Genomic DNA, 25,054 nt, shown 5'->3' on the forward strand with positions numbered 1-25,054 from the left:
AGGTATAAAGGTATAAGGCAACTTAGGCCAGATTTTAATAGAAGTGATCCCTTAAAAACACACTACAAGTGCTGCTGTGCAGCCCACTGTGCTGCACAGCACACTAGCAGAGGTCCAAAGTTAGACTCATTCAAAGGGCTGCACTGATTCTATATCTGTCACTTGTATCAATTTTACTGCTGATTATCTGTCAAACACGTCTACCACCTCCAAGCTATCATGCTCATGTGATTTTGTTAATCCTTTTGAGTAACTCTGATGTTTGCAACCCCAGCCCCCGCCGTTGTGCTAATTCAAACAACTTCAAGGACAAAGGATGGGAGCCTATTGTATCACACAAGCAGCAGTGCAACGGATACGGTGCCAGAGGGGCACAGTTGTCAAAGATTAGCGGCCGTCACAGGCGCAGATGGATGTATCACCTCCCAGCACCGCTGATGAGTGCCTGAGTAGGACAACTGCCCCAAATGAGCTTTAAGCAGAACTTTAGATGCAGTCAAAAGATTTGAAGTGAAATAAGGAACCAACCAGAGCATGTTGGGAGGATGAGGGACAACAAAGAGAAGAGGGTCGCTTTCTGATTGACCTGTTGCTCTGCACAAACCTGTGGCTCAGCACATGCATGATGCAGATTTAGCCACTGAACAACCACTTTAGCTCATAATGCTGGTTTTCAATAATAACTATGGTGAAGACTGGAAGTTTTTGCACTATTTTTGGTTTTCATATTAGCCAATATTCCATATACTGAAAAAATACATTTTTAAATTTTTTTAAAAAAAACTGCAATAGTTAATCATTTTACAGAATTACAAATAATAACTAGGAAAAATCCCAGATTTATTTTTAAAATTCACATATTAACTGTGAAAAACAGGCTGCGCAAAATGTCCACATCAAAAGTCTGTTTTTTTTAAATTGTGATTTGTCCTTTTATAACATTTGGCTGTAAAATAGTACCTACTGAATTAAATGATTGAAATCAACAAAACACACAAAAACTACAAAACAAAACAACATTTTAAAGATATCCAAATCCAAAAAATCTAAGATTTTATTATCTTACACAATTTTTAAATTGTTAAATAAAAACATTCTACATATTTTAAAACTGTTTTACATAACTTCACTTTTTTGTTAAACTACCAATAATTTCCAGTAAAATCCTAGAAAAAAGTATTAATTTACATGTTGATTGTAAAGAGAAACACACAAAAAATGATATTTTATACAAATAATAATTTGTTATTATATAATGTGTGAATGTAAAAATGCACTTTTATTTCAAACTAAAAATTACAGATATTTGCTGTTATTTTACTTTTAAAAAACATACAGATTTTCAAAGTTTTTTAATTGAACTTTTAAAACTATCACCTTAATGCAATACATGAAGTGATCCAAACAGAACATTAACATTGTGCCTTCTGTGCGTCCATACTATAGAACTAGCTGTCCCTCAAACACTGAATCTTGTGACTAGTTAGTCTTATTTATAGGGGAAAAACCTTCCCAACACCCAGGTCTTTTCACATTCCTGAGAGGAACCCACCCCCTTTCTAAAACAGAGAGATCTTATGGTGACAAATCTTCAAACCAACTTCCTCCTCTTCCTTTCAGCTGCAGTAATGGCCCAGTGAACTGGATTCTCTCTGTCCTGACTCACATCCTCTGTGCCATAACATTTATGCTGCCTATTCAGAAGCTGCTACATGAATCACAGCAGGCACCAGCTCAGCTCATCACATCCTGACTAATAGTCTGAATATTAGTCTGGGATGATGTGATATCAGAAACCATATCTTACTGGAGAGCCACCACACGTACACACTGCTGTTTACAATGTTCATTCTCGTCAACTTTGGCGCTGCTTGAGCACGAATCTGGTTAAGAATCTGACAAACCGAGGCGTTGACAGTCGATGTCTCATCCACGCTTTTAAGGCCTTGTTGTTCTCTCTGCAGCCAGGCCATACTTATCTCACACAAGAAACTGTATGTGAGCAGAAACAATAGGCTTGACTGAGTGCATTCCCACCAAGGTGTTAGGTTACATGGGCCTGGTCTATTTCAAAGATGACATCAGCAAGAAGGGACTTTGCAGCATTATCTTTGTCATTCAGCTTTTGAGAAATGGCACATCAGTCACCAATTAATGAATTTCTGGCATGACGTTGCGATATCAGGAAATAACCCGAGGCCACTGCAGGATAATACTGAGATTACATTTATTACAAATGCTAATAAAAATCCACACCTAATCAATTCTCACCGTGAAATGATTTAAAGTGTCCCATCCAGACTGTGGAAACTTCACAGCAGACGGTGAAAACGAAGCATTTCATTTACATGTGAAGAAATAAATCTCATCCATAAGTGATTGTACATTCATTCACCGGCTCACACACCACCCACTGGATTTTTAAAAAGCCACAATAATGCAATTAGCCGAACAAAGAAAACGGTCTCTGGTGTAATTTTCCTTGCTCCCCACTCCTTAGAACCTAGAACTGGTCCAGTGGCGCAGTTAGTGGTGTGATACCGGTGCTACATTTTACAACTTTATATTCCCTGAAACAACACCAGCAGATCCACACCAGAAAGAAAGCATTCAATCAGTGTCACAGTGAGGTATGTAAAGACTGGTCTCAGTCACAGTGTACACACAATTATGTATTGGATAATTTTGGCTATTGCTGCAAAATTGTTTCACAACTGTGGTCGGTTGAATTCTGTTAACACATTATCAGCTATCGTTCAGTCTAACCTGTATTCGTTTTGACAGAAATCTGGTCCAGGTTAATCTGGGGATGTAGGTAAGATTAGGAATTCTGACATAATCAGACAACTGACTGTTAAATTCCAACAAGTAAAGCTGTCTTCAGATGTCATTTGGGGTGCTCTCTATCTCAGGCAAGGTATCAGTTCTTCAATTGTGCAGGAAACACTGACGTTCTCTGTGTTTGTGTGTTTGTTTTCCAAGCAGAACGGAACAGATGGACAAAACTCTCAGACTGTCAGCACTCTTCCAATGGTGAACAGTGCTGCTTTGACCAGTCTGGACCAACGTCCAACCAACAAGGAACCCTACAACGACACCAGCGTATGCACACTGGACACAGACTGAACCCCTGCCAAGAAGATTTCTCCATGCAGGGTTCAGTAAAAGTTCATGAAGTCCTCCACAAACTTAAAGTCCTTGAGATCCGGCTTCACAGAATTCATCATGGTGTATAAAATGTACAATGCTTTGTTATCCAGTGAAAACTTTACTTTGTGTAACATAGCTATTGTTTTCGATATTTTTGCCTTTGTATACTGGATATGTGATTTCCAACACAATTTTTCGTCCAAAATGACACCCAGAAGCTTGGTTTCTGTTAACTCTACTGATTTCAGTACCATCTATAGTCATTAAAGCACCAGTGTCTCTCCCTCTGTTACTAGATATCAGGAAATTTGTTCTTTCAAGATTCAATGATAATTTATTTACATCAAACCATGTTTTTATTGCTTTAAATTCTTGTTGAACCACATTGAACACCTGTGTTAAAATAAGAAAATAAAGTCGTATTGTCCGCAAACAGAAAACATTTGAGCGGTTTGTATACAGGACAGAGGTTTGTGTGTGAGTCTCTGCTACCATCTAGTGGTGGATCAACAACACAACTTTCCCCAGATCGAATCCCAGAGAGTCCTGACTTCTTGTAAAAAAAGTGGATATGAAAATAAATTCTAGAGAAGAAAATAAAGATTGTAGCAGAATCTCTGTCAGGATGAGTTGTCTAATCTGCACTCATATCTTTGTGTTGTTTCTCTGGGTTTCATTCCTGCCTCATGCAGCAGTGATCCGTCTCCATCGAGTGGCAGAAACAAAAACTCTGAGTCTCGTCTTCTCAGATTGAACCACTTCATCTTTATTTTGGCTAAATCCAGAGACTGACTTCTGTGACGGCCCCAGGGCCTTTGCAGCTGCTCCTGTCCCATCTCCCGCTGTGCCGGCTGGGTGTGGCTATGGCCCCTTTTCCTAATCTGGACTATTTAGGCAGATCTGACACACCTGCTTGTGTCTGCTCCTGCTCCCTGGCCACCATGCTGTCTCCTTTTTGTTTAGTTTGATTTATCTACACATCAACATGCACTACACTTTACACTTATGCGTTATATTGTTTAAATAATTATTTTGTTAAAACTTTGACTATTGTGTGGTCTCCCCATCTTTGTTGCCACTTGTTGAGCCAAAGTGGTAACAAGTGGGGGCTCGTCACCAGAGACAAAACCTGGGTTCGGTGAGTTTGTCAAATTACTTACTTTTGCACAATACACTGTTAAATTTAGTTGAATTGTAGGTTTAGTGTTGTGTTTAACCTTGGTTTTGGGGAGATCACACATGTTTAGGTTAAGTTTGATCAGATTTTGCAACATTTTGTGATTGTTTGGGGTTGTAGTTTGTACTTTAGTTTGGGGCAGCATGGTTGGTTATGGGTTGGAGTAGATTCAGTGGCAAAACCTCTTTGTTTTTGGTTGTTTTTTGGAAACTTTTTTTTTTTTTTTTTTTTTTTTTTGAAGCACTTGCGAGAATTGGGGCGTTCTCTTGTAGGCCTTTGGGGCTTGCTCTTTTGGTTAAGCCTGTTTTTTTGTTGAGTCACGGGGAAGCGGTTAGTGTTCACTGTGCAGTTTCTGTACGTGTGTTCTCGGGAGCACCTCCAGGTTCCACTGGTTTTGAGTGCGTAAGTACCCGCCGCAGAACTGTGTGAAGACTAGGGCTGAGTTTAGTTAGTTTTGGTTAGGCAGTTAGCGGGGGGCGCCTCAGTTCATAGTGCTGTTTTGTTTGTTTTTTTCCCACTATGGCTTCAGTGGTATTTTTTTTTTTCAATTGCCATCAGAAGAGCTGCTAAATAGTTGCACCAAGGACCAACTTTTGCAGCTAGTTCAGCACTATGGCATTGATGTTGGAGAAGGAAAGTTAAAAGATGAAATTCAGATGTTTGAGGTCTGTTTTGGTTCATCGGGGGTTTTGCCAGGTAAAGATGGAACTTTGGGGGAAAATTTTTCTTTAACTTTTGAACAGAAAAGGGAGTTGCTTAAGTTAGAGATGGAGAAAGAAAAAATGGCCATGGAGCAGTTGAGGCTTGCACTTGAGAGGGAAAGAGTTCAATTAGAGCAGGACAAGTTAAGAAGGAACTCTGAAAGTACTGGTCAACGGAGAGAATTTGACTTGGTGTCCAATTTGCGTCTTGTTCCTAGGTTTGAAGAGAGTGATCCAGATACATTTTTTTTCACTTTTTGAGAGGGTTGCTAATTCAAGAGGGTGGCCTGATTCAGAAAGGGTAGTTATGTTGCAGTCAGTCTTTACAGGGAAGGCTCAGGCAGCATATTCAGCTCTGAGTGAACCTGAAAGTAGGGTCTACAAAACTGTTAGAGGCTGTGTTGAAGGCTTATGAGTTAGTTCTAGAGGCCTATAGACAGCGTTTCAGGTCATGGAGAAAAGCTGAAAAGCAGTCAAATGTGGAGTTTGCCGGGGATCTGACAAAACATTTTCATAGGTGGTGCTCTGCATTAGATGTTAGATCATATGAAGAACTTTGTGACTTGATAGTACTTGAGTAGTTTATTGATTGTGGTCCACCAGACCATAGATGGTTTTGTATCCTTAGATGATAGTGATTGTAAAGTGCCAGTGAAGATTTTGAGAGATACAGGAGCGACAGATTCATTCATTAGGTCTTCAGTGTTGCCATTTTCAGAAAGGAGTGATACAGGGGACTGTGTGATAGTGAGGGGGATTAGTTTGGTTCCTTTGAGTGCCCCGTTGCACCAAGTTTTCCTGACTAGTGGATTTATTGAGGGAGATGTTCACATTGCAGTTGGACCAGCTCTTCCATTAGAGGGTGGAGATGTAATCTTAGGTAATGACTTGGCTGGTGGCCGAGTTTGGCCTTCTGGGGGTCCTGTCAAAGTTTCAGCTCAACTGAAGGAACCAGATGACTGTGAGAGGAACTTTCCAGAGGTGTTCACAGCTTGTGCTCTCACCAGAGCCATGACAAAGATCTGTTGGACTATGTCAATGGGTTTCGCCATCGTCTTTATACAGCGGGTCAAATGGCTAAACAAAAATTGGTTAAATCTCAAAATAAAAAGAAAACTTGGTATGATAAACATTCTGAAAAGCGTCAGTTTTGTGAAGGTGATCAAGTTCTAGCACTGTTGACTATTGTGTGGTCTCCCGTCTTTGTTGCCACTCGTTGAGCCAGAGTGGTAACTGCAGACACACCTGCTGGGTGGAACCTGCTCAACATGTCAGAAGCAGTCCAGGTTTAGCTGGATTATAGTGATAAAATCAGTTTCAGAGTCAAAGACTTACAGCAGTGCTTGTCATTTAAAGGTAATGTGAGAGTGTACAGGTCAGCTCTTACAGGAGGTAAACATCTCAACCCCACACTTTGTTTTTATGTCAGGTTTCTGAAAAGGAATGGATCGACCTCATGAAGAGCAGTTTTCAGAACTGAAACAGCATCAGGTCCCTTTCCATGAACCCATTTGATGAGCTGCCGTGCTTTATTTGCTCTAGTCTGTGCTCTTATGACGTCCATCTCTTCTTCACTGATAACTCTCTGGTCATAGTCTGTCCAGGAGTTGGTCCACAGTAACGTCTGACAGTCTCTGAATCAACTGTCTCCGCACTGATAACAGCCAGTCCTGTGGTTGGACTCTCTACTGTGTCCATTCTTGGATCTGGAAGAAAACGGGGAAAAACATGTTTAATCTCAAACTAGCATTTCTACAGCAGCATTGTTCTGCTTTGGTTTGCTGCAGCATCCAGATGAGCTCTGTCCTGTTCCCTGTTCTTCTTTTATCACAGCATCAAACAGAAGTCATGTTCTTTGGCTTCATGATAGCTCCCCCTACATTTGTGTCCATCTACAGCTGAGGACCATGTGTGGAGTAAACAGTGAAGTCAGTGTTGTCATGGCAGCACACATAGAGGTCAATTTATGACAGGGACACGCCCTCCTGCTGCTGTCAATCAAAGTAAAAGGGACACGCCCCTTCAGTCCACAGAGATAGAAACTTTCGTCTGCTTTATCTGATGTTTCCACATGGACAGTTTTCTTCCTTATTAGACCAGCCTTAGATATTCCAGAATTCATGACTACGCTGCAATAGTGCACATGCTCAGAATAAGTAGATAACCAACTGTGTATGTCTAGAACAGTCCCGCACTGACTCCAGCTGACTATGAAGTAGTACAACAGCACCAACCACACATGTGTAATGTCTGCAGCTGACTGTGTGCACATCTGCAAAAGAGTGAAATCCAAACTATTAACAACACACTGAAACAAACTGGTAGGAGTTTTGGATGGAAAGGAAGGAAATAAAAGTAACATCAGAAGACCTTCAACAAAACATCCCTGTAGCAGAAGAAGTAGTTTCTGCTGCTGCAGGAGGGTGAAGCCTTTACCTTTCAGAGGAACATTACGTTTCCAGACTTCTGTCTCCTCTTGGTCTTGGATGATCAAAGTCACTAAATCTGGATTTGTTTTCAGGAAAACCTCAAATGTTGGACGGAAATTGGGTCCAAAATCTGGGTAGAGGTGTGCACACTGAAAACCAACACAAACACATCACTATGACAGCAGAAATAAATGTTTATCCACGACTCTGATTGTGAATCAGTTTTCAATGTAATTTTCTTTATAACCATGTCAGATTTCACTTACCTTGGGCTGTATTTCCAAACCCTCCTGTTCACAGTGGAGACTGTAACTCTGACCAAAGCTGAACAGTCAGCTGAGATCTCAATGTATTCTGCATTTCCTTGTTGGGCAGCAACCTTCAAGAGAACACTTTTATCATAGTGTGAATGATCAAGGAGTCAACTCTATTTATTTATAAAGGTATTTAAAGTGTTGGATGTTGTGCAAAATTCTATAGATGAGAATTACAGAATGTCTGATCAGCCCAGGATCCTACCAGGGAGAGTGGAAAGAAGAAAGAGTGGAAGTAGTAGTAGGTCTTTGGTAACCAGTTAGCAGAGACCAGGGCTGAATCCCAAACCACCCCCTACACACTCCCCCTACACTACCGAGTGTCACTTCAAAAGAAGTCACACTCGCAGCTGTGGAGGGCACCTATTATTGAAGGGGGAGGGTATAAATACGATCATCAGGAATGGGATGCCCTGTCGCCTCACCGGAAAACGGAAGACGTCATCGCCATGGTAACACAAAGACGCCTACTGTCATGGCTGTAGCGCTGTGGCACAGGTTGCAACTAACAAGGATCGCTGCTGAGTCATTCCATCTCATTTCAACAAATCTGAGGAAATTTTGTTGCATGACCTCCTCTGATCATCTCCAAACTTTTTTTTAACTATCCCAACATAAGAATAGATTACTTGCAAAGTTTTAACATCATATGATTGCTATTTGCTAAGTTATAAAATATTTAAATCCCTATTTTTCCACTCGGAAATTGATATGTTAGGTAGAAAGGCTTGATTTAGGAAGATAATACTGGGAACTGACTGATGATATAGACTTACAAGTGATCTGAAGGGTTCAAACACCTTAACAATAGAGCAGGAAAAAAAAATTTGGAATGAATATACCCATTTCTCTGTGGTACAGGGCAATTTAAAAATTTGGCGAAAATGGCATTTTTCAAGAATTTAGGCATTTTTTTCACAAATTTTAATAAGTAACAAGGTTCATATGTTATAAAAATCTCAAAGTACCTTAAAAGTTCTCTCTAACCTAAAAATATCCAAGAGCTAGCTAGTCTCCTTAGACCTCAAAACGATGCCTATTTATGAAACAGACTGAAAAACACCATACATATATTGGCACAGAAACCAATGTGGGACATGGAGTAGAAACATGAAACTTTGTCTGTATAACAATAAACATCCGAATAATTGATATCTGAAGTATCAACATTGTTTCTTGAATCCTTCATGGCCAATTTAACCAAGAAATGCACTATGTTTTATAGGCGTTTTTTTAGGAATTCTAACTAATATATTGCAGTTAAAATGAGTTATATTGCCTTAGGTCCCATGTAAAACATGTAATTTGTCCCCAACTTATCACACCACTATTTCTGTCCTTTGAACTGCTTGAATTTCTCTGAAATCAGGCCATCATCTGCACCAGATATGTGGTACTGTCCACCACGGCGTGTTGAAGGAGCAGTGATTGGACAGAGGATGTGGGCTGTAGGCACCCACACTACGTCATCCTTTCTAGGCCATGTGAACTTCTTGCTGGGACCTTTTGGGTGCATGAATTTCACTTGCAAATCTTCAAATTCAGCTGATAAGTCAAATACGATACCGAGGCTGTCCTGAGAATGCAGTCTGGGAGTGATGCCATTTCTTCTTATTCAGTTACTGTATGAAAGAAAAAACAATGTCTATATAATAATTAACTTCAGATATGCCCTTTGTAACTTATACTACGATGCTGATGCTTCAGATTCATCTTTCATCTTTAGTTGGTCATGTAAATGGTTCCTAAAAACAAAAACGAGGATCAAAATGTATAGTAAATTGATTCAGCAGTTGCTCATCTTTGGCACAAGAAACAAATATGAAAGTAAGTTCACACATACTTCACACATACTAGTTCCTCCAAAAAAAATTTGAACCGCGTACCATGTATCCCACATGCACTTTTTAATGCCTAAAGTTAGGCTATTTTGGGTCTACACCTGAGTTCAACAGCCTATAAATCAATAAATAAGCTTTATTTTAATGTTTTAAAACTTTTACCTTATGCAACTTTCATTAGTAAAGAAGAAAATTCATTCTTTCAATGTCTTTTCACAAGAATAAGTCCTAAAATAGAGGCATGAAAAACCCAAAATAAAGTCGCCCATGAAATAATAAGGATATTTTGGGAAATTCCACAGTCCAGTATTTTTTTATTTTCATTCATTTCTATACTTTTCTCACCAGAAGGGTAAAAGTTTTGGAAGGGGAAAAAATTCTGACCATGTAAAAGGAGTATAAATTGCTTTTTTTAGTAGTTTAAAACCCTAAAATCATAGGCGAGGATTAAGTTTGGACTGACTATGGGTATTAGATTAGATCATTACTGCTTATACTGTATGTTTATAACCATAATACTTTGCATTTGTTCATAAAATTACCCAAATAAAGCCCAAAAAATTTTTTGGGAGGATCTGAGAAAGTGGTGCAACAAGCATTTGTTGAATTGACATGGAATGACTCTGCTGCTTCCAGAAGACAAAAGCGTCCCACTTCTTTTTCACTCAGGCATTCACTCTGGCATTTCAAATCCAACAAATGAATGAATGAATAAATGAATTCTGTCAGTTGTGTTCAAATTTTAAGGTGTCAGGGGGTGCACAATTAAATCAAACGTCAGCAGAGAGGAAGATTTGTTTCTTTTGTTTTATCTTTTTTCACCACTCTTTTAGTGATGTTCTGTCAGTGTGAAAAAGGCGTGGGAGAAATAATGAATGCATGTGGAACTTACATCAATATGTTGTTTCCTCCTCCATTTCGACGTTGCACTTCCTGAAAAAGTTGTCCAGAGTGAGCATCGATGCAGACTCGCTATTTAAGGGCTGAACAGTCCACTCTCCCTCCGCACTACGCGGTTTGGGACGGCCCTTAATATGGAGGACCCTCCGCGGGAACGCGCAAACGGAGGGGTAGTGTGTAGGGATAGTGTGTAGGGGGCGGTTCGGGATTCAGCCCAGGACACAGAACAGAGACAATATAGCAACTGGTATCCAGTAAAGATAGACTAGGTTGATGGGGTTGACAGTTCAGTTGGGTTCTGATTACAATCACAGCATGAGACACCTCTGTTCACTTTACCTCTTTTACAGGGACGTTCTTCTGCAGCAGAAACACATCAAGTATCTGAGGTCCTCTCTTTGGAGAGTGGAGGAACAGCAACACTTGGTCCTTTACTGTGGGTGAGAGCAACCTTTTAACAGGTCCCCAGATGAAGCTGAAGAGAGAGCGCTGAGCGACCTCCATGACCACATGAGTGTCAGTGATCTGCAGCGGCTCCAAGATGTTCATTTTATCGGCAGTGGAGTCGGCAACAGACAGCAGGTGGTCGGTACGCAGCGCTGTAGGAGGACAGAAATGTTCAACTTCAGGCTGTTTAATCTTTGTTTAATTAGTTTTACTTCAGATGAATGTGTTGGTATTAATTTCAGAACATGTCAGGTCTCTAGTTCACCCTCATCCTGTCATTTATCTGGATGGGTGCATTTGATACTATAACTGAACTCCATCACAATCTTGTTTTACTGTTTTTTTTTTTTTATTGAAGTCAGCAAATTAAACAATGTACCAGAAATAATACAGATCTGAAGTTAATGATTCAACAGTTAGACAGCACACTGCTTACCGTCCTTTGTTTCACAGTGTGGGAAGCGGATTTCATGAACTGCAGCCTCCTTAGAACAGTGGATGTCGTACAGCGGTCCTGCAGCTTCTTTGCCGGTCGGTTTGAGGCGGCTCTCATCCCATTGAACGATGCTGTACTGCAGCTCCACCCCTTGAGTTGTCTTAAACCCCAGTCCAGTATCAGCACAGTGGAACTCATCTGGGCCAGTACAGCTGAACCTGCAGGACAAAGAAAGGCTGGAAAAACTACAGCAAACCTGTGGAACCCTGAAATGAAAATGCTTTATTACTACTGTTAAATGGTGGGTGTTATGTGCCACAGTCTCTCTCGCTCTCTTTCTCTCTGGTTTGGCTCTCTCTCCTCCTTCTGCCTGCTGCTCACCTGAGTGCAATCGGCACTCAGGTGATGAGAGGAGGAGGGAATAAAAGGGACGGAGTGGAGAGATTGGAGGCACGATACGGCACAGACACCTGGACAGGTAGGAGGGAGTGTTTTCCTTCCTCCGTAGTTTCCTTCCCCCCAAGCAGGTTTTCCCCGTGCATGTTTAGGTGCCGGGGTTTTTGTTGGTTTTCTTCATTGTATTAATTTGGGCTGGAGATCACCGACAGTCTCGTTATTCGTCTTTTGTTTATTTCAGCCTTAGTTCTTATTTTTAGGTAGTTTAGGGGGAGACGCTGGGAGCGACGGCCCACTGCGTGGTTGTCCCAGCGTCTTCCCTCTTTTGTCCGGGGTCTTCAGCCCTCCTTTGTTTCTATTTTCGTTTGTTATCTTTATTGATTATCTTGGGGTGGCCAAATAAAGCCTGTGGGTTTAATTGGAGATATTTTGTCTGGTGTCCTTCTGGATATGCTGCGGTCTCTCTCCCTTATTGAGCCTGTGTTTTTCAGTCTATGTGAGGGCTGTAACAGTGGGTCTCAATCAGACTCTACTTAATGTGGATAATTAATTTCATCGATAATTAATGGAAAAATTCAGTAGAAACTGTTAAATGGAGAAATGTTTGAAGTTAATGTACCCCTAAGTGCTAAGTTGTGCACATTTGGAATCTACCCAAAGGACTTTCCATTTTCATCAAAGCAGACACTAATGCTGGACTTTGGACTTCTACAGTCCAAGAGAGACATTTTGATTCTGTTGGAAAAGTACAGATGCTCCTACATTGGGAATGTGGACAAAAGAACTGCTGAGCTGCATCAGATGAGAACGACTGACATCTATGACCAAGAATAAAGGGAAGGACTTCAATAAACGCTGTGAACCATGCGTGGTCATGCTGAAGAGGGGAACATGAGACCTGCTTAAAATAATTTATTTGTCTATCTGGTGCTGTATTTAGTTACATTTACTTTTAACAATTTGTATTTTGTCTGTTTGATCTTGATATTAGAATTACAATGACTTTCCTGTCATCAAATCCAATCATTTTCATAACAAGCTGCTGTGGAGGCAAAACCTTTTTGTTCTTTGCAATAAATCTTTTGTTCTTTTATTCAGAGCTCTGAAGGTACAGGTGACACAGAGTGCAAAGCAGTCTATGTGTCAAGTCAAACTGCAAGGAGATGAGAACTCAAAGGAGAAGCATTTACGCACAGGTCCTACACTCAGCTGGGGCGGAAACAATCTGCGGCTGCAGGTTTGCCACCGGCGGCAAAAAAAAGGGGACACATGCAGCACTGAGGAGGAACTGAGACGAAGTGGCCGAGTTCAAACAAAGTGTCCGTGAGTTTCTGTTGGGAAAGGGTCAAGATCTGCTGCAAACTGTACAGGATTGCCTTCATCTCCAAAATCCTGGTTGCAGCCGGTAAGAGCAGAATTCTGGAGACTCTAAAAGACTGTTTAAGCTGCCGATGTGTGCCACTGCAGTATGTGTTAGCATTAGCATTAGCCACGGAGATCAGCTGTCAACTTTGTCTGTTTCACAATAATTGTCGTGTGTTTTGTAATTGTTCAGTTGAAAATAAGATTGCAGGCTAACTGGTGCTAATTAGAGGGTTCCAGCTCAGACCAGTGAATTCATCCTGTTTGTAATGGTGGGTTTTTACGATGCCCTTTATTTATTGGATCTGGAAAGGATTGCACTTTAAAAGCACTTTATGCATAATGTTAAAACCATGAAGTAAAAGGTATAAAATGGTTAAAAATTTTTTGATAAAAATGCTCAGAGTAATTTGTGAAACTGTGATTTAAAATCAACTCTTTAGAATGCAGATAAATTCATGTGTGGTATAGTATTGGGTTGAATATTGCTCATGCCATGATTTGTCGCTTCAGTTTATGTGGTGTTGAGGTTGACAAACATAAATTGAGTGGAGTAGCATTTGCCGATGTGGTGAAAATGTCCATGAGGAATGGTTGTTACTATTTGCTGAATGCAGTAATGCCAACATTGTCCTTTTGTGTTCTGTTTAAAGGTTTTTCACCTTAATCTATCAACTAAACGTATGGACTTATGGAAGTTGCCACCTCTGTATCTCATGAATTTGCGACCACTGCAAAATAAAAGAGGGAAAAGAAAGAAAGCAACTGTCTGATTGATGAGTGGAGTCCTGCTCAAACCCTGGGTAGATGAAACATCCTTTTTCAAGTGGGGAAACTGCAGAAACTGTGAGAAAAATTATCAATGAGAATCACCTGTCATTGAAAGTGGGAGGACACTTGACACTATGGGAGAGTGCAAAGAACAGAGAGTGAGAGCTGCCTTTAAACAGAACACTGAGCAGTAAAATACATTCACTAACTTACAGCATGAACAGTTTTCTACCAGCAGTCCTGTCTTGAATCACCTGCAGTAGCATCTTTATGTTCTCTTTATTCTCTTTTTCCATGTCTGTTTTCTGTCTGTTCCTTATTTTTAACAGTTTAAGATCATTTGTATCAGTTTTAGGTGAAACTGAAAAGAGCTAAAAGTGAACTATTGAGTTGAAATGTGTCCTCTGTGTTGGCTGATGAACATATGGGACACTCTGACACTTGTGTATAGAGTGGTATCCTAATGAAGATGTGTTTGATGTGACAGGTGATTGGCAGGAGGAGGAGAGTCTGATGGAGGAGCAGAGGAATGTTGGCAGCCATTTAGTCTGAGCTCAACAACGGAGGAAACATGGATTCTTCACAAAAAGTGAGAAACAAACCACTGTAACATTATTGTCACTCATTTGTTCTTTAAAATGTGTAAAGTTGCTCCAGTTGGTTAGATGGGCCGACCAAAGCCAGGTGACGTTGGCTGGAGAGATGAAGCTCTGCAGAAGCAGCTGTACTGAGGATATAATGGTGGACTGCTAGGAAGCTGCTTGCTTTTTGTTTGAGGCTGAACTAGCTGCTGATCATACTTTATGAAAATGTCTTACATGGTGATGAAGATAAGTAACAGAAGAAAAGTCTTGTTTTTCAAGCAAGTTGTTCAGGAAGGTAAAGAGCAGCATTTTCTTTGGTAGAGAATAATACTTTTGAGCATTGTGAGTTTACCAGCCTTTTCCTTCTCAAGAAATTCAGACAGTTGAACCCAGAAGTTTACTTACACTGTATAAACGACACATAACCCTTTTTTTAATTGACACGATCTGACATTAAATCTGGCAATGCTTCTCCTGTTTTATGTCGGTTAAGATGACCAAAATTATCTTAAATTCCAGAATAAGGAAAGAGAGATTTCTTTTTTTTTTAGAGAGAGAGAATTTTTATTACTTTCTTCACAATCTTGGACTTGACTATGGACTTCGACCATACTGTGTTCCAAAGGAGTTCAGTCACATCATAACAATACTTGTATACATTCCACCCAAGGCAACTGACTTGGTTCCATGTGATGTTTTGCATGATACTGTTGCTAGGATACAGACTCAACATCCTGAGGCGCTTGTAATAATATCAGGAGATTTCAATCATGTCAGCCTCTCCTCTCATCTGACTGGATTTACACAGTTTAACTGCCCTACCAGAGAGAATAAAACCCTAGACCTGCTGTATGCCAATGTCAAAGAAGCTTACAGAGCTACTGCCTTACCACCACTGGGCAGGTCAGATCATAACTTGGTTTATCTGCAGACCTGTTCCAAACCTTGTGTGCTGAGACAGTCTGCAACTAAAGTCCAAATCAGAAGATGGACTCCTCAAGCTAGTGAAGCTCTAAGGGACTGCTTTGAATCAACAGACTGGAATGTGCTTCTGGAAACAGACGAGGACAGTATGAACACTGACAGACAGGTTAATTGTTTTAGTGAATACATCAGCTTCTGTAGAGACACAGTCATACCTGCAAAGGGGTCATTCCGTGTGGTTTCACCAGATGGTGACCATCTTCAAATTAGTCCTAAATTTGTATGTCACTAGATGGTTACAAAAGTACTTTCTATGCAAAATTGTAGGCCTGTAGCTCAAATAGTTTGTGTTGTAGGGGTCTGAAATTTTCAGAATTTGGGCTATAAATAGCTAAGAAAATCCTCGCCAGGGTTTTTTTTTTTTTGCATCTTTTAGTGGTAAATTCTCAGTCTTCAGCCATACCAGAGAGCTGTGAGTTGGTAAACAAGGCCTCTGCATGGAGCTAGTGCCCCACAAACATCCCCAGGTGTTTCCCTACACTCTGCAGGCCATTGGGGCTTGCTAGAAATGCTAAAAATTAAGAAAAACCTACTCGCGAGTGGGGTTTGGGACCTTAAAAGTACTGGAAATACTGCACAGAAGTGTTCTAACACCCCTGAGTTCCATTCTACACAAACTTGTGTGATAACTTAGTAAACTGGAGCTTTCTAGGTACCTCAGTTTGGAAAATATGAGCTTCCAAAGTTGGACGAGATTTTTAATTGGCTATTTTTGGTGGCAAAAATCTCAGTGTGGGACAGGTACCAGAGACCCCAAATTTTTGTACAAGACAGTTCCATCTGTCTTCTATCACTGTACAAAAAAAGCAGCAAGGTTATATTTGTAGTTACTGAGATATTCTTACTCAAAATGGCATGGGTAATGTCAAAATCGTTTTTTGCTTTTCAGTACTTTAAATTGGGATACAAGTATTAGTAGTCATTCCAATGGTAGTATTGTGTATGTTTTGTTCTTTTTGAAATGTTAGTTGTTAAAGGTGACTACCTTCAAAAAGTGTAATGCCTTTTTTGTGTCACAAGGTCAGTTTAGAGCCATACCTGTAGATATCATGACATGTTGACACCCATTTGCAATGCATACATGTAATTATAACATGAATTCAAGTTAGTACATGCAATTTGTATGTACACATACAAATTACATGTACTAACTTGAATTCATGATTATCTGCTCTCCTTGGCGTTAAACCTAGACGCGTGGGTTTTTTTTTCTTTTTTTACTGCTCCTCGTCTCCACTGTGCCAGGTCAGCTTCTGCTCGTAGAAGTCGATGACCACCAATTTGTAGGGATGTTCGATACCATGTTTTTTCAGACCGATACCGAGTACCAGTACTCCATCTTCAGTACTCACTGATGCCAAGTACTCATACCGATACTTTTGATCCATAAAAATTTCAAATAATGCAATGACAGGTCATTTTTGAAAAATGACTTTTATTTCTAAAAAAGGCAGCACAGCCACTACTAAAATAATAGCAGTCTCAGTTTCAGATATATAAAAAAAAGTGAAATATAAAACAACTCTTTTGAGTTTTACACTTTTTTAAATGAAATTAAGTGCAAGATAAATCAATTTCTCTGAGTTTTAAGGTTTTTTTTTAAAAGATGAACTGAAGTACAAGATGTAAACAAGCAACTCTTTTGAGTTTTACACTTTTTTGAATGAAATTAAGTGCAAGATAAATCAATTTCTGAGTTTTAAGGTTTCTTTTAAATGAAGTAAAAGATGTAACAAACACCTCTGAGTTATACACTTTTTTAAATGAACACATTGTCATGTTTTTTTAAATGAACTTAAGTGCAAGATGAAACAGCTTTCTGTGAGTTTTAAGGTTTTTTTTATGAACTAAAGTGCAAGATAAAACAACTTTCTGAGTTTTAAGGTTTTTTATGAACTAAAGTGCAAGATCAAAAAGCTTTCTCTGAGTTTTACACTTTACATGAACTAAAGTTTTTAAATGTTCTCATTTTAATGCTTTTTTATGAACTAAAGTCAAAGATAGAACAACCCCTGAGTTTTCAGTTTTTAAATGAAATAAAATGAACTTTCTCTTCCTGGGTTTTATTTTAAGGTGCAAAATTGAAGCACAAAACTAGAACAAAGCTTAAACCTTTAAGTTGCTTCATTGTCTAACTGTTATCTGAGGGTGAAAAGGTAAGTGGCAGGTTCTTATTAAGGAACAGAAGCATCTCTGTATTTTCAGCTGAGAGCCTATTTCTTGTGTCATCGAGAATGTGAGCAACTGAACTAAAGAGCCGTTCACTCTCGACGCTGCTGCATGGTGCCGAGAGGTATTTTCTTGCTAACTTGGCCAAAGAGGAAAACTTTTCTCTCTCCTCTGCCCAGTACTTGAGTGGATTGGCATCCCGTTCGAGTAAGTGTTCTGCAAGGTATGTCTCCAGCTGCATTGCAGCAGCGATCATTGGAGCACTTCTCCCGGTACAATGTGAGGATGATGCACGGCCCTCTGCTATTTCAGCAGACATTCTGTTGAGACGGCTGCTGCTGCTGGGCTGCTCCCTCCGTGGCTTTTGGGCAGGTGGTTCCTCTCCATCTGCCTGTTAAGGATGCAAAAAAATGAAGAGGGGATAAAAGAGATTACTTTTCTGAAGCAACTTCCAACTATACACAAGAAACTAGAGTGAAACTAAAAAAAGTAGCATCTCTTACCTGTGGTTCTGCAGCAAATGTTTGCTGCAGCTCCTGTACAAGCATCGTTTTGGCCTCCCTTGCTGCGCTTTCATCTGAGAAATAACAATCCTTGTATCTACAAAAGAGAGAAGAAAAGAGAACAAATGAGAAAGTCTACACATCCACATAAGTGATTCAGGTGTCACATCACAATTCAGGTGGTTGTACTTTTAACTGAGAGTAGTTAATGCAAAATATTTTTTACTTGAGTAATATTAAGGTTAGGCAACTCTAATAGTAATTTAATTAAAACAATTTCTCACATTTGAATTAGTAAGAAAAACTATTACCTTGGATCGAGTATGGAGGCAAAGCTGTACAGTGGATTTCTCTCGATATCAGCAAAGCACCTCCTAGCAACCTGTAGCAAGGTATGCTTCATCGATCCGACCCCACGGTCCTCCTCACAATCCTCCTCTAAAACCCTCAAGAAGCGTGGTGATGGCAGGGATCACATCTGCAGCTGATGAATCCGTGGAGCTCACCTGCCGGGTCAGCTCCTCAAAGGGTTCCAAAAGCTTGATTGCCTTTTCGAATAAACTCCACTGGTTCACACTAAGGCTCTCGGGGAGCTTGTTTTCTGTCCCATAAACTCCTATGGCTTGCTTTTGTTCAACGAGAGAGCGCATCATATACAGCGTGCTATTCCAGCGGGTTGGTACGTTCTGTGCCAGTCTTTTTACAGGCTTGTGCATGTCCGTTTGGATGTCTTCAAGCTTCGAGTAGGCCAATGGGGAATTTTGGAAATGAACGACTATTTTCCGTCCTATGGCTACGGCATCTGAAACAGCCTTTTGAACCAGCAGGCCTTCATTCACTGTCAGCTGGAGTGTGTGCACGACACACGGGAGGCTTGGAAGCTCAGCTTCATCCATACCTTTAATCATGTTCTTTGCATTGTCTCTTAGCATAACGTGAACGGCTTCTTTGGGAATATTCCATGTGTTGAGCATCTCCTCAAACTTTTCTGCGATCGCCTGTCCTGTGTGTGAGCCACTGAACTCTTTTGCGTGCAGCATGATGCTATGAAGTTGGAAATCAGCATCTATCCAACGCGCTGTCTGGCTGATGAGAGACACAGCACTCACGCTGCTGCTCCAAATATCAGTGGTGAAGCTAATGACCGGAGTGTTACACAACAAACTGCTAACATGTTTTTTAACGGAGTCGTGCACCTCCGGAATCACAGTCCTCACCATTGTGGTTCGAGAGGGGACATCATATTTCGGCTCCACAACCTCCATGAACCGTCGGAATCCCACGCTGTCCACAAACGAGAGGGGTAAGTTGTCTCTGCACAGGATGTGACGCACATGGAGAAGTCAACCCGCGGCAGTGTAGCGCCATCTCCCGGCGAGGAGGGTTTACTACGCGTGGGATTTTCTTGCCTTGAGTATCGGTGGCTGGCATCGGCAGCCTTCAAAAGTACTTGATACTTTGAAATAAGGCCAGGATCGGCTCGATACCGATACCTGGCATCGGTACTCGCCCATCCCTACCAATTTGTATGTACACATACAAATAACATGTACTAACTTGAATTCCGCCTGAATGTCCACCTTGACAATAAGTTAGACTGGTCTAAAAATGCACATTTCATCTACAAAAAGGGCCAGAGCCGACTTTTTTTGCCTAAGAAGACTTCGATCAATAGACATCTGCAGTAAGATGCTGCAGATGTTTTATCAATCTCTGGTAGCAAGTGTCCTGTTTTATGCCGCAGTCTGCTGGGGAGGCAGTATAAAGAACAAGACTGCAAGGCGTCTGAACAAACTGATTAAAAAAGCTGCTCTGTAGTTGGAACCGGATTGAATACATTGGAGGATGAGGTGGAGAGATGGACACTTAGAAAGATCGAGGTCATTCTGACAAACATGGATCATCCACTTCACATTTTCCTCAGTGAACAACAAAACGTCGGTGGACGGCTCCTATCCCTGTGCTGCAGGACTGAAAGATTCAGGAAATCTTTCTTGCAATCAGACTGTTTAATTTCAAAAGCAAAAAGATAAGACCAAACAATTGAATTTCCCTTCGGGGATCAATAAAGTCATTCTATTCTATTCTACAGTCAGAAGTTTGCATACACTGAGATAGCTATGCCTTCAAGATGATGATGTCCTGGCTTCGAAAGCTTTTGATAGATTAAGATGTATTTTCAGGCACACCTCAAACACACTGCTTCCTTGTGTGACTTTAGAAAATCTGAAGAAATCAGCCAAGACATCAGGAAGACATTTGTGGGCCTCCACAGGTGTGGTTCCTTGGGTACAATTTCCAGATTGCTGTGGTTTGACGTTTATCTGTCCAAACAATTGCATGCACAGATCAACACCATGGGAATGTCAAACCATCCTGCTCAAGATGGAGATTGGTTAAAATTAGGATTGTTTTGGAGGGAAATGTGCTCATCAACCCCAGAACAAAAGCAAATGACCTTGTGAAGATGCTGGCTGAGGATTGCCTGAGTACACCATCCCAACTGTGAAGCATGGGGGTGGCAGCACCATGTTGTGGGAGTGTTTTTGCTGCAGGAGGGACTGGTGCACTTCACAAAATAGATGGCATCAAGAGGATAGAACATTATGTGGAAATACTGAAGCAACATCAGCCAGCAAATGAAAGCTTGGGCACAAGTGGGTCTTCCAAATGGACAAGGACAGCGCTGGTGCAAATCTGACACTGTCCTGGAGAAACTGTGCACTACTGACTTAGAACGGCTTTCTGTTTCACTGTGCCCTCCATATCCGCCTCAGAAATTTTCCCAGATATGTGACTCTTGTCTATATCCATCCAAAGGCCAGTGAAATAAATGCCTGTGGGCTTATCCATCAGGTCATCCAGAGACCACTGCTCACTAAAACACACACTGAGAGACTTCCATCAGTACATCACATGCCCCACAAGATGAGACAAAATCTTTGATCTGTCAGAACAATGTGAAAGGTGCTTCTCCTCTGGGTTCCTCTGACCACAACTGCATCCTCCTTATCCCTGTCTACTACTGTACTGAAGCAAGGCAAAGTGCAGAACATCAGAGTGAAAGTTTGTCACACTCTGCAGGGATGTCTGGAGGTTACTGACTGGGACGTGTTTAAGGAGTCCTCAGCTGATATTGATGAACCGACTGATGTTGTGAGCAGCTGGGTCACAGACTGTGAAACCAGTGTTATTCCTGAAAAAACTGTAAAACTGTATTCAAACACTAAGCCATGGCTCTCTAAGAAGCTTAAAGACCTACTGTACAGAAAGAAAACAGTCTTCAGAGAAGGAAATACACTAAATCTGTATCACCGACAGAAGGAAATAAAGTAGGAGATCAGGACCCACAAAAGACAATACAAAGACAAACTTGAGTCTCAGCTCAAAATGAACTACCTCAGTTCAGTCTGGGACGGCATGAATCTGATCACTGGGACTAATTAATGTGTCAGTGAGAGAGTTCAGCTCAGTGGTTATAATTGTGATTCAGAGCTGGCTCAAAGTCTAAACAGTTTTTATGTCGGGTTTGACTCCCATGATTTTAGGGCTAAACATGCTGAGACTAAAAACTGTCTCATGTCAGCCTCTCCACAGAATCTTTTTCTTGATGTGGGCAATGTAATCTGGTGTCTCAAACAGTGCAGACCAAAGAAAAGTCCTCTACCTGATTACATCGGTGGCCGTTTATTGAAAACTTTTACTACGTCTGACTAAATGCCCAAGATTGCTGCCGATGTCCCTGTCTGTCTTATGTTTTGTTTGATTTCTTTAAATGGCCTTTATTTTGCTTGTAATTGTTTTACTGTGTTTTTTACATTTTTAAAACATTTCCTTTAATCGCTGCTATTCCTTTAACTGTTTTACTGTTTTGTTGCTTTTGTTGTTTGATGGTGAACGCTTGTTTAACTGCTGAACAACAAATTGCCCGGGTCGTTGGGGTCAAATCCAGAATTCAGTGGCAGAATTACAGATCTTTTCTGGACTGGTATCTACATCTGATCCCCTAGGAGAAACTAGAAAGTGTCGGTGGTCTGAATTGACCCTGCTGCCATTAAGACCTAAATCTGGACATTGATGTTGTATGCTTTTCATATTGTACATTTCTCCAGTAATGTAACTTAATGGAAAGTCTGGAGATCAAGAGATCCTGGTGGTACAATCCCATCAGTCCCAGCTCTGCTTTGCTTTTCACGGTGATGGACAGATTTTACGACCCAATATTCTAAAACTACCGTGCAGAAAGCTGAAAACTATCGGCCTGTGAAAATAGTTTTGTTGACATTGTGAGTGTGCTGTTGACACATTTCTAGGTTTCTAATGACAAAGCTGCTAGCATGTCTGCAGATTCTTGATCTAGTTTCAGCCTCATGTCCAGCTCCATGGAATTGAGACTTTTAGGTTCATTTTTTTCATGATTGCTCTTCCATCACTGCCTCTGTTTTTATCTTTGTCTTTTGCTACAGAAATGTAAACACAGCAATGGAGTGAGATGTTGGACCTCTGAGGAGGATAAGGATGGTTCGGCAACAACAGCAGAAAGAGATGAATCACTGAGTTGTGCGCAATGTGGCAAGACTTTTATCACAGCAACAAAGCTAAGAATTCACAAACGTATTCACACTGTGGACAAATCATTCAGCTGTGATCGGTGTGGAAAGGCTTTTACTACCAAGACTCTGTTAAAAAGCCATCAACTCATTCACAGTGGAGTTAAACCATTCAGCTGTGATCAGTGTGGAAAGGCTTTTACTCAGAAGAGTTACTTAAAAAGACATCAACTAATGCACAGTGGAGTTAAACCATTCAGCTGTGATCAGTGTGGAGAGGCTTTTACTCGGAAGAGTCAGTTAAAAAGACATCAACTCACCCACGGTGGAGTGAAACCATTCAGCTGTGATCATTGTGGAAAGGCTTTTACTGACAAGAGTTCGTTAAGAAGTCATCAACTCATTCACAGTGGAGTTAAACCATTCAGCTGTGATCAGTGTGGAAAGGCTTTTACTCAGAAGAGTAATCTAACACGTCATCAACTCATACACAATGGAGTGAAACCATTCAGCTGTGATCAGTGTGGAAAGGCTTTTACTACCAAGACTCTGTTAAAAAGCCATCAACTCATTCACAGTGGAGTTAAACCATTCAGCTGTGATCAGTGTGGAAAGGCTTTTACTGACAAGAGTAATCTAACACGTCATCAACTAATGCACAGTGGAGTTAAACCATTCAGCTGTGATCAGTGTGGAGAGACTTTTACTCGGAAGAGTCAGTTAAAAAGTCATCAACTCACCCACGGTGGAGTGAAACCATTCAGCTGTGATCAGTGTGGAAAGGCTTTTACTGACAAGAGTAATCTAACACGTCATCAACTAATGCACAGTGGAGTTAAACCATTCAGCTGTGATCAGTGTGGAAAGGCTTTTACTAAGAAGAGTAATCTTGCAAAACATCAACTCATTCGCAGTGGAGCGAAACCATTCAGCTGTGATCAGTGTGGAAAGGCTTTTACTGACAAGAGTACGTTAAGAAGTCATCAACTCATTCACAATGGAGTTAAACCATTCAGCTGTGATCAGTGTGGAAAGGCTTTTACTCAGAGGAGTTCGTTAAGAAGTCATCAACTCATTCACAGTGGAGTTAAACCATTCAACTGTGATCAGTGTGGAAAGGCTTTTACTCACAAGGGTACTCTAACAAGTCATCAATTCATTCACAGTAGAGTTAAACCATTCAACTGTGATCAGTGTGTGAAAACCTTTACTCAACATGAACAGCTGTTGATCCATCAATGCCCTCATTCTGGTAGAAAGCGGTACCACTGTGACTCCTGTGATAAAACGTTCAAGCACCAACAGAGCTTAAAATGTCACCAACGCATCCACACTGGACATGATGTTTACCGATGTGATTACTGTGGCGAACCATTTGTATTGTACTCACAGTTAAAAGCTCATGAAGTGACCCACACTGGGGTTAAACCATACGTTTGTGACCAGTGTGGGAAACGCTACAGCTCCACTGCATACCTCAAAGTTCACCAACGTGTCCACACTGGGGAGAGACCATACAGATGTGATGAGTGTAAGAAGACTTTTACAACTTTGGGTTCCCTGAAACAACACCAGCAGATTCACACCAGAAAGAAAGCATTCAATTGGTGTCACAGTGAGGTATGTAAAGGCTGGTTTCAGTCACAGTGTACATACAATTATGTATTGGATAATTTTGGAGATTGCTGCAAAATTGTTTCAAAACTGTATTGAACAACTGTGGTCAGTTGAATTCTGTTAACACATTGTCAGCTATCGTTCAGTCTAACCTGTATTTGTTTTGACACAGAAATCTGGTCCAGGTTAATCTGGGGATGTAGGTTAGATTAGGAATTCTGACGTAGTCAGTCAAATGAATGTTAAATTCCAACAGGTAAAAGTGTCTTCAGATGTCATTTGGGGTGCTCTCTATCTCAGGCTAGGCATCAGTTCTTCAGTGCTGCAGGAAACACTGACATTTTCTGTGTTTGTTTTCCAAGCAGAACGGAACAGATGGACAAAACTCTCAGACTTGTCAGCACTCTGCCAATGGTGAACAGTGCTGCTTTGACCAGTCTGGACCAACGTCCAACCAACACGAAACCCTAAAACAACACCAGCGTATGCACACTGGACACAGACTGAACCCCTGCCAAGAAGATTTCTCCATGCAGGGTTCAGTAAAAGTTCATGAAGTCCTCCACAAACTTAAAGTCCTTGAGATCCGGCTTCACAGAATTCAGGTCTAATTTATTGTTTAGTGTCTTCGTTGCAAAATCCATTAAGAGGAAAGCTGCAGTTAACAGACATGACTGGCAAATTAATTAAACCATTCAAAGTGGTTACTCATTTAAATGAATT

At 40.8% G+C, this 25,054-nt stretch overlaps 4 protein-coding genes and 1 long non-coding RNA gene across 34 annotated transcripts in view; 2 read left to right on the plus strand and 3 right to left on the minus strand.

Annotated features, from left to right (window-relative positions):
- Positions 1 to 25,054, plus strand: part of LOC127531965 (zinc finger protein OZF-like) — a 320,874-nt gene that overhangs the window by 116,609 nt on the left and 179,211 nt on the right. The window contains exons 3-4 of one of the 10 annotated variants that reach the window (XM_051942676.1): positions 22,631 to 24,334; positions 24,694 to 24,936. The exons of the other annotated variants lie outside the window; for them this stretch is intronic. Coding sequence (XP_051798636.1) covers positions 22,631 to 24,334; positions 24,694 to 24,936 — 1,947 coding nt within the window. The remainder of the gene's footprint in view (positions 1 to 22,630; positions 24,335 to 24,693; positions 24,937 to 25,054) is intronic. 10 annotated transcript variants of the gene reach the window in all.
- The window catches only part of LOC127532014 (zinc finger protein 239-like), a 97,917-nt gene that overhangs the window by 39,228 nt on the left and 33,635 nt on the right, over positions 1 to 25,054 (minus strand). The window lies entirely within an intron of this gene.
- LOC127531971 (gastrula zinc finger protein XlCGF26.1-like) overlaps positions 1 to 25,054 on the minus strand; it is a 69,643-nt gene that overhangs the window by 20,618 nt on the left and 23,971 nt on the right. The window lies entirely within an intron of this gene.
- LOC127530226 (NACHT, LRR and PYD domains-containing protein 3-like) overlaps positions 12,980 to 25,054 on the plus strand; it is a 499,749-nt gene continuing 487,674 nt past the window's right edge. For 3 of the 14 annotated variants that reach the window (XM_051942450.1, XM_051942452.1, XM_051942451.1), the window contains exon 1: positions 13,013 to 13,196. The gene's annotated coding sequence lies outside the window, so the exon portion shown is untranslated. Of the gene's footprint in view, positions 13,197 to 14,411; positions 14,514 to 25,054 lie in introns of all 14 variants that reach the window. The other 11 variants (XM_051942464.1, XM_051942462.1, XM_051942453.1 and 8 more) reach the window with 10 other exon arrangements.
- Positions 16,908 to 22,637, minus strand: LOC127532057 (uncharacterized). Of its 2 annotated transcripts, XR_007939302.1 has the most exons (3): positions 18,476 to 22,630; positions 18,165 to 18,261; positions 16,908 to 18,052 (listed from the first exon to the last, which is right to left on the minus strand). It is a non-coding gene; the product is annotated as an uncharacterized LOC127532057 (long non-coding RNA). The 2 variants fall into 2 exon arrangements; XR_007939301.1 differs by having other exon boundaries at positions 18,165 to 22,637.

The sequence above is a fragment of the Acanthochromis polyacanthus genome, chromosome 22 (genome assembly GCF_021347895.1).
Source record: "Acanthochromis polyacanthus isolate Apoly-LR-REF ecotype Palm Island chromosome 22, KAUST_Apoly_ChrSc, whole genome shotgun sequence".
NCBI lineage: Eukaryota > Metazoa > Chordata > Actinopteri > Pomacentridae > Acanthochromis > Acanthochromis polyacanthus.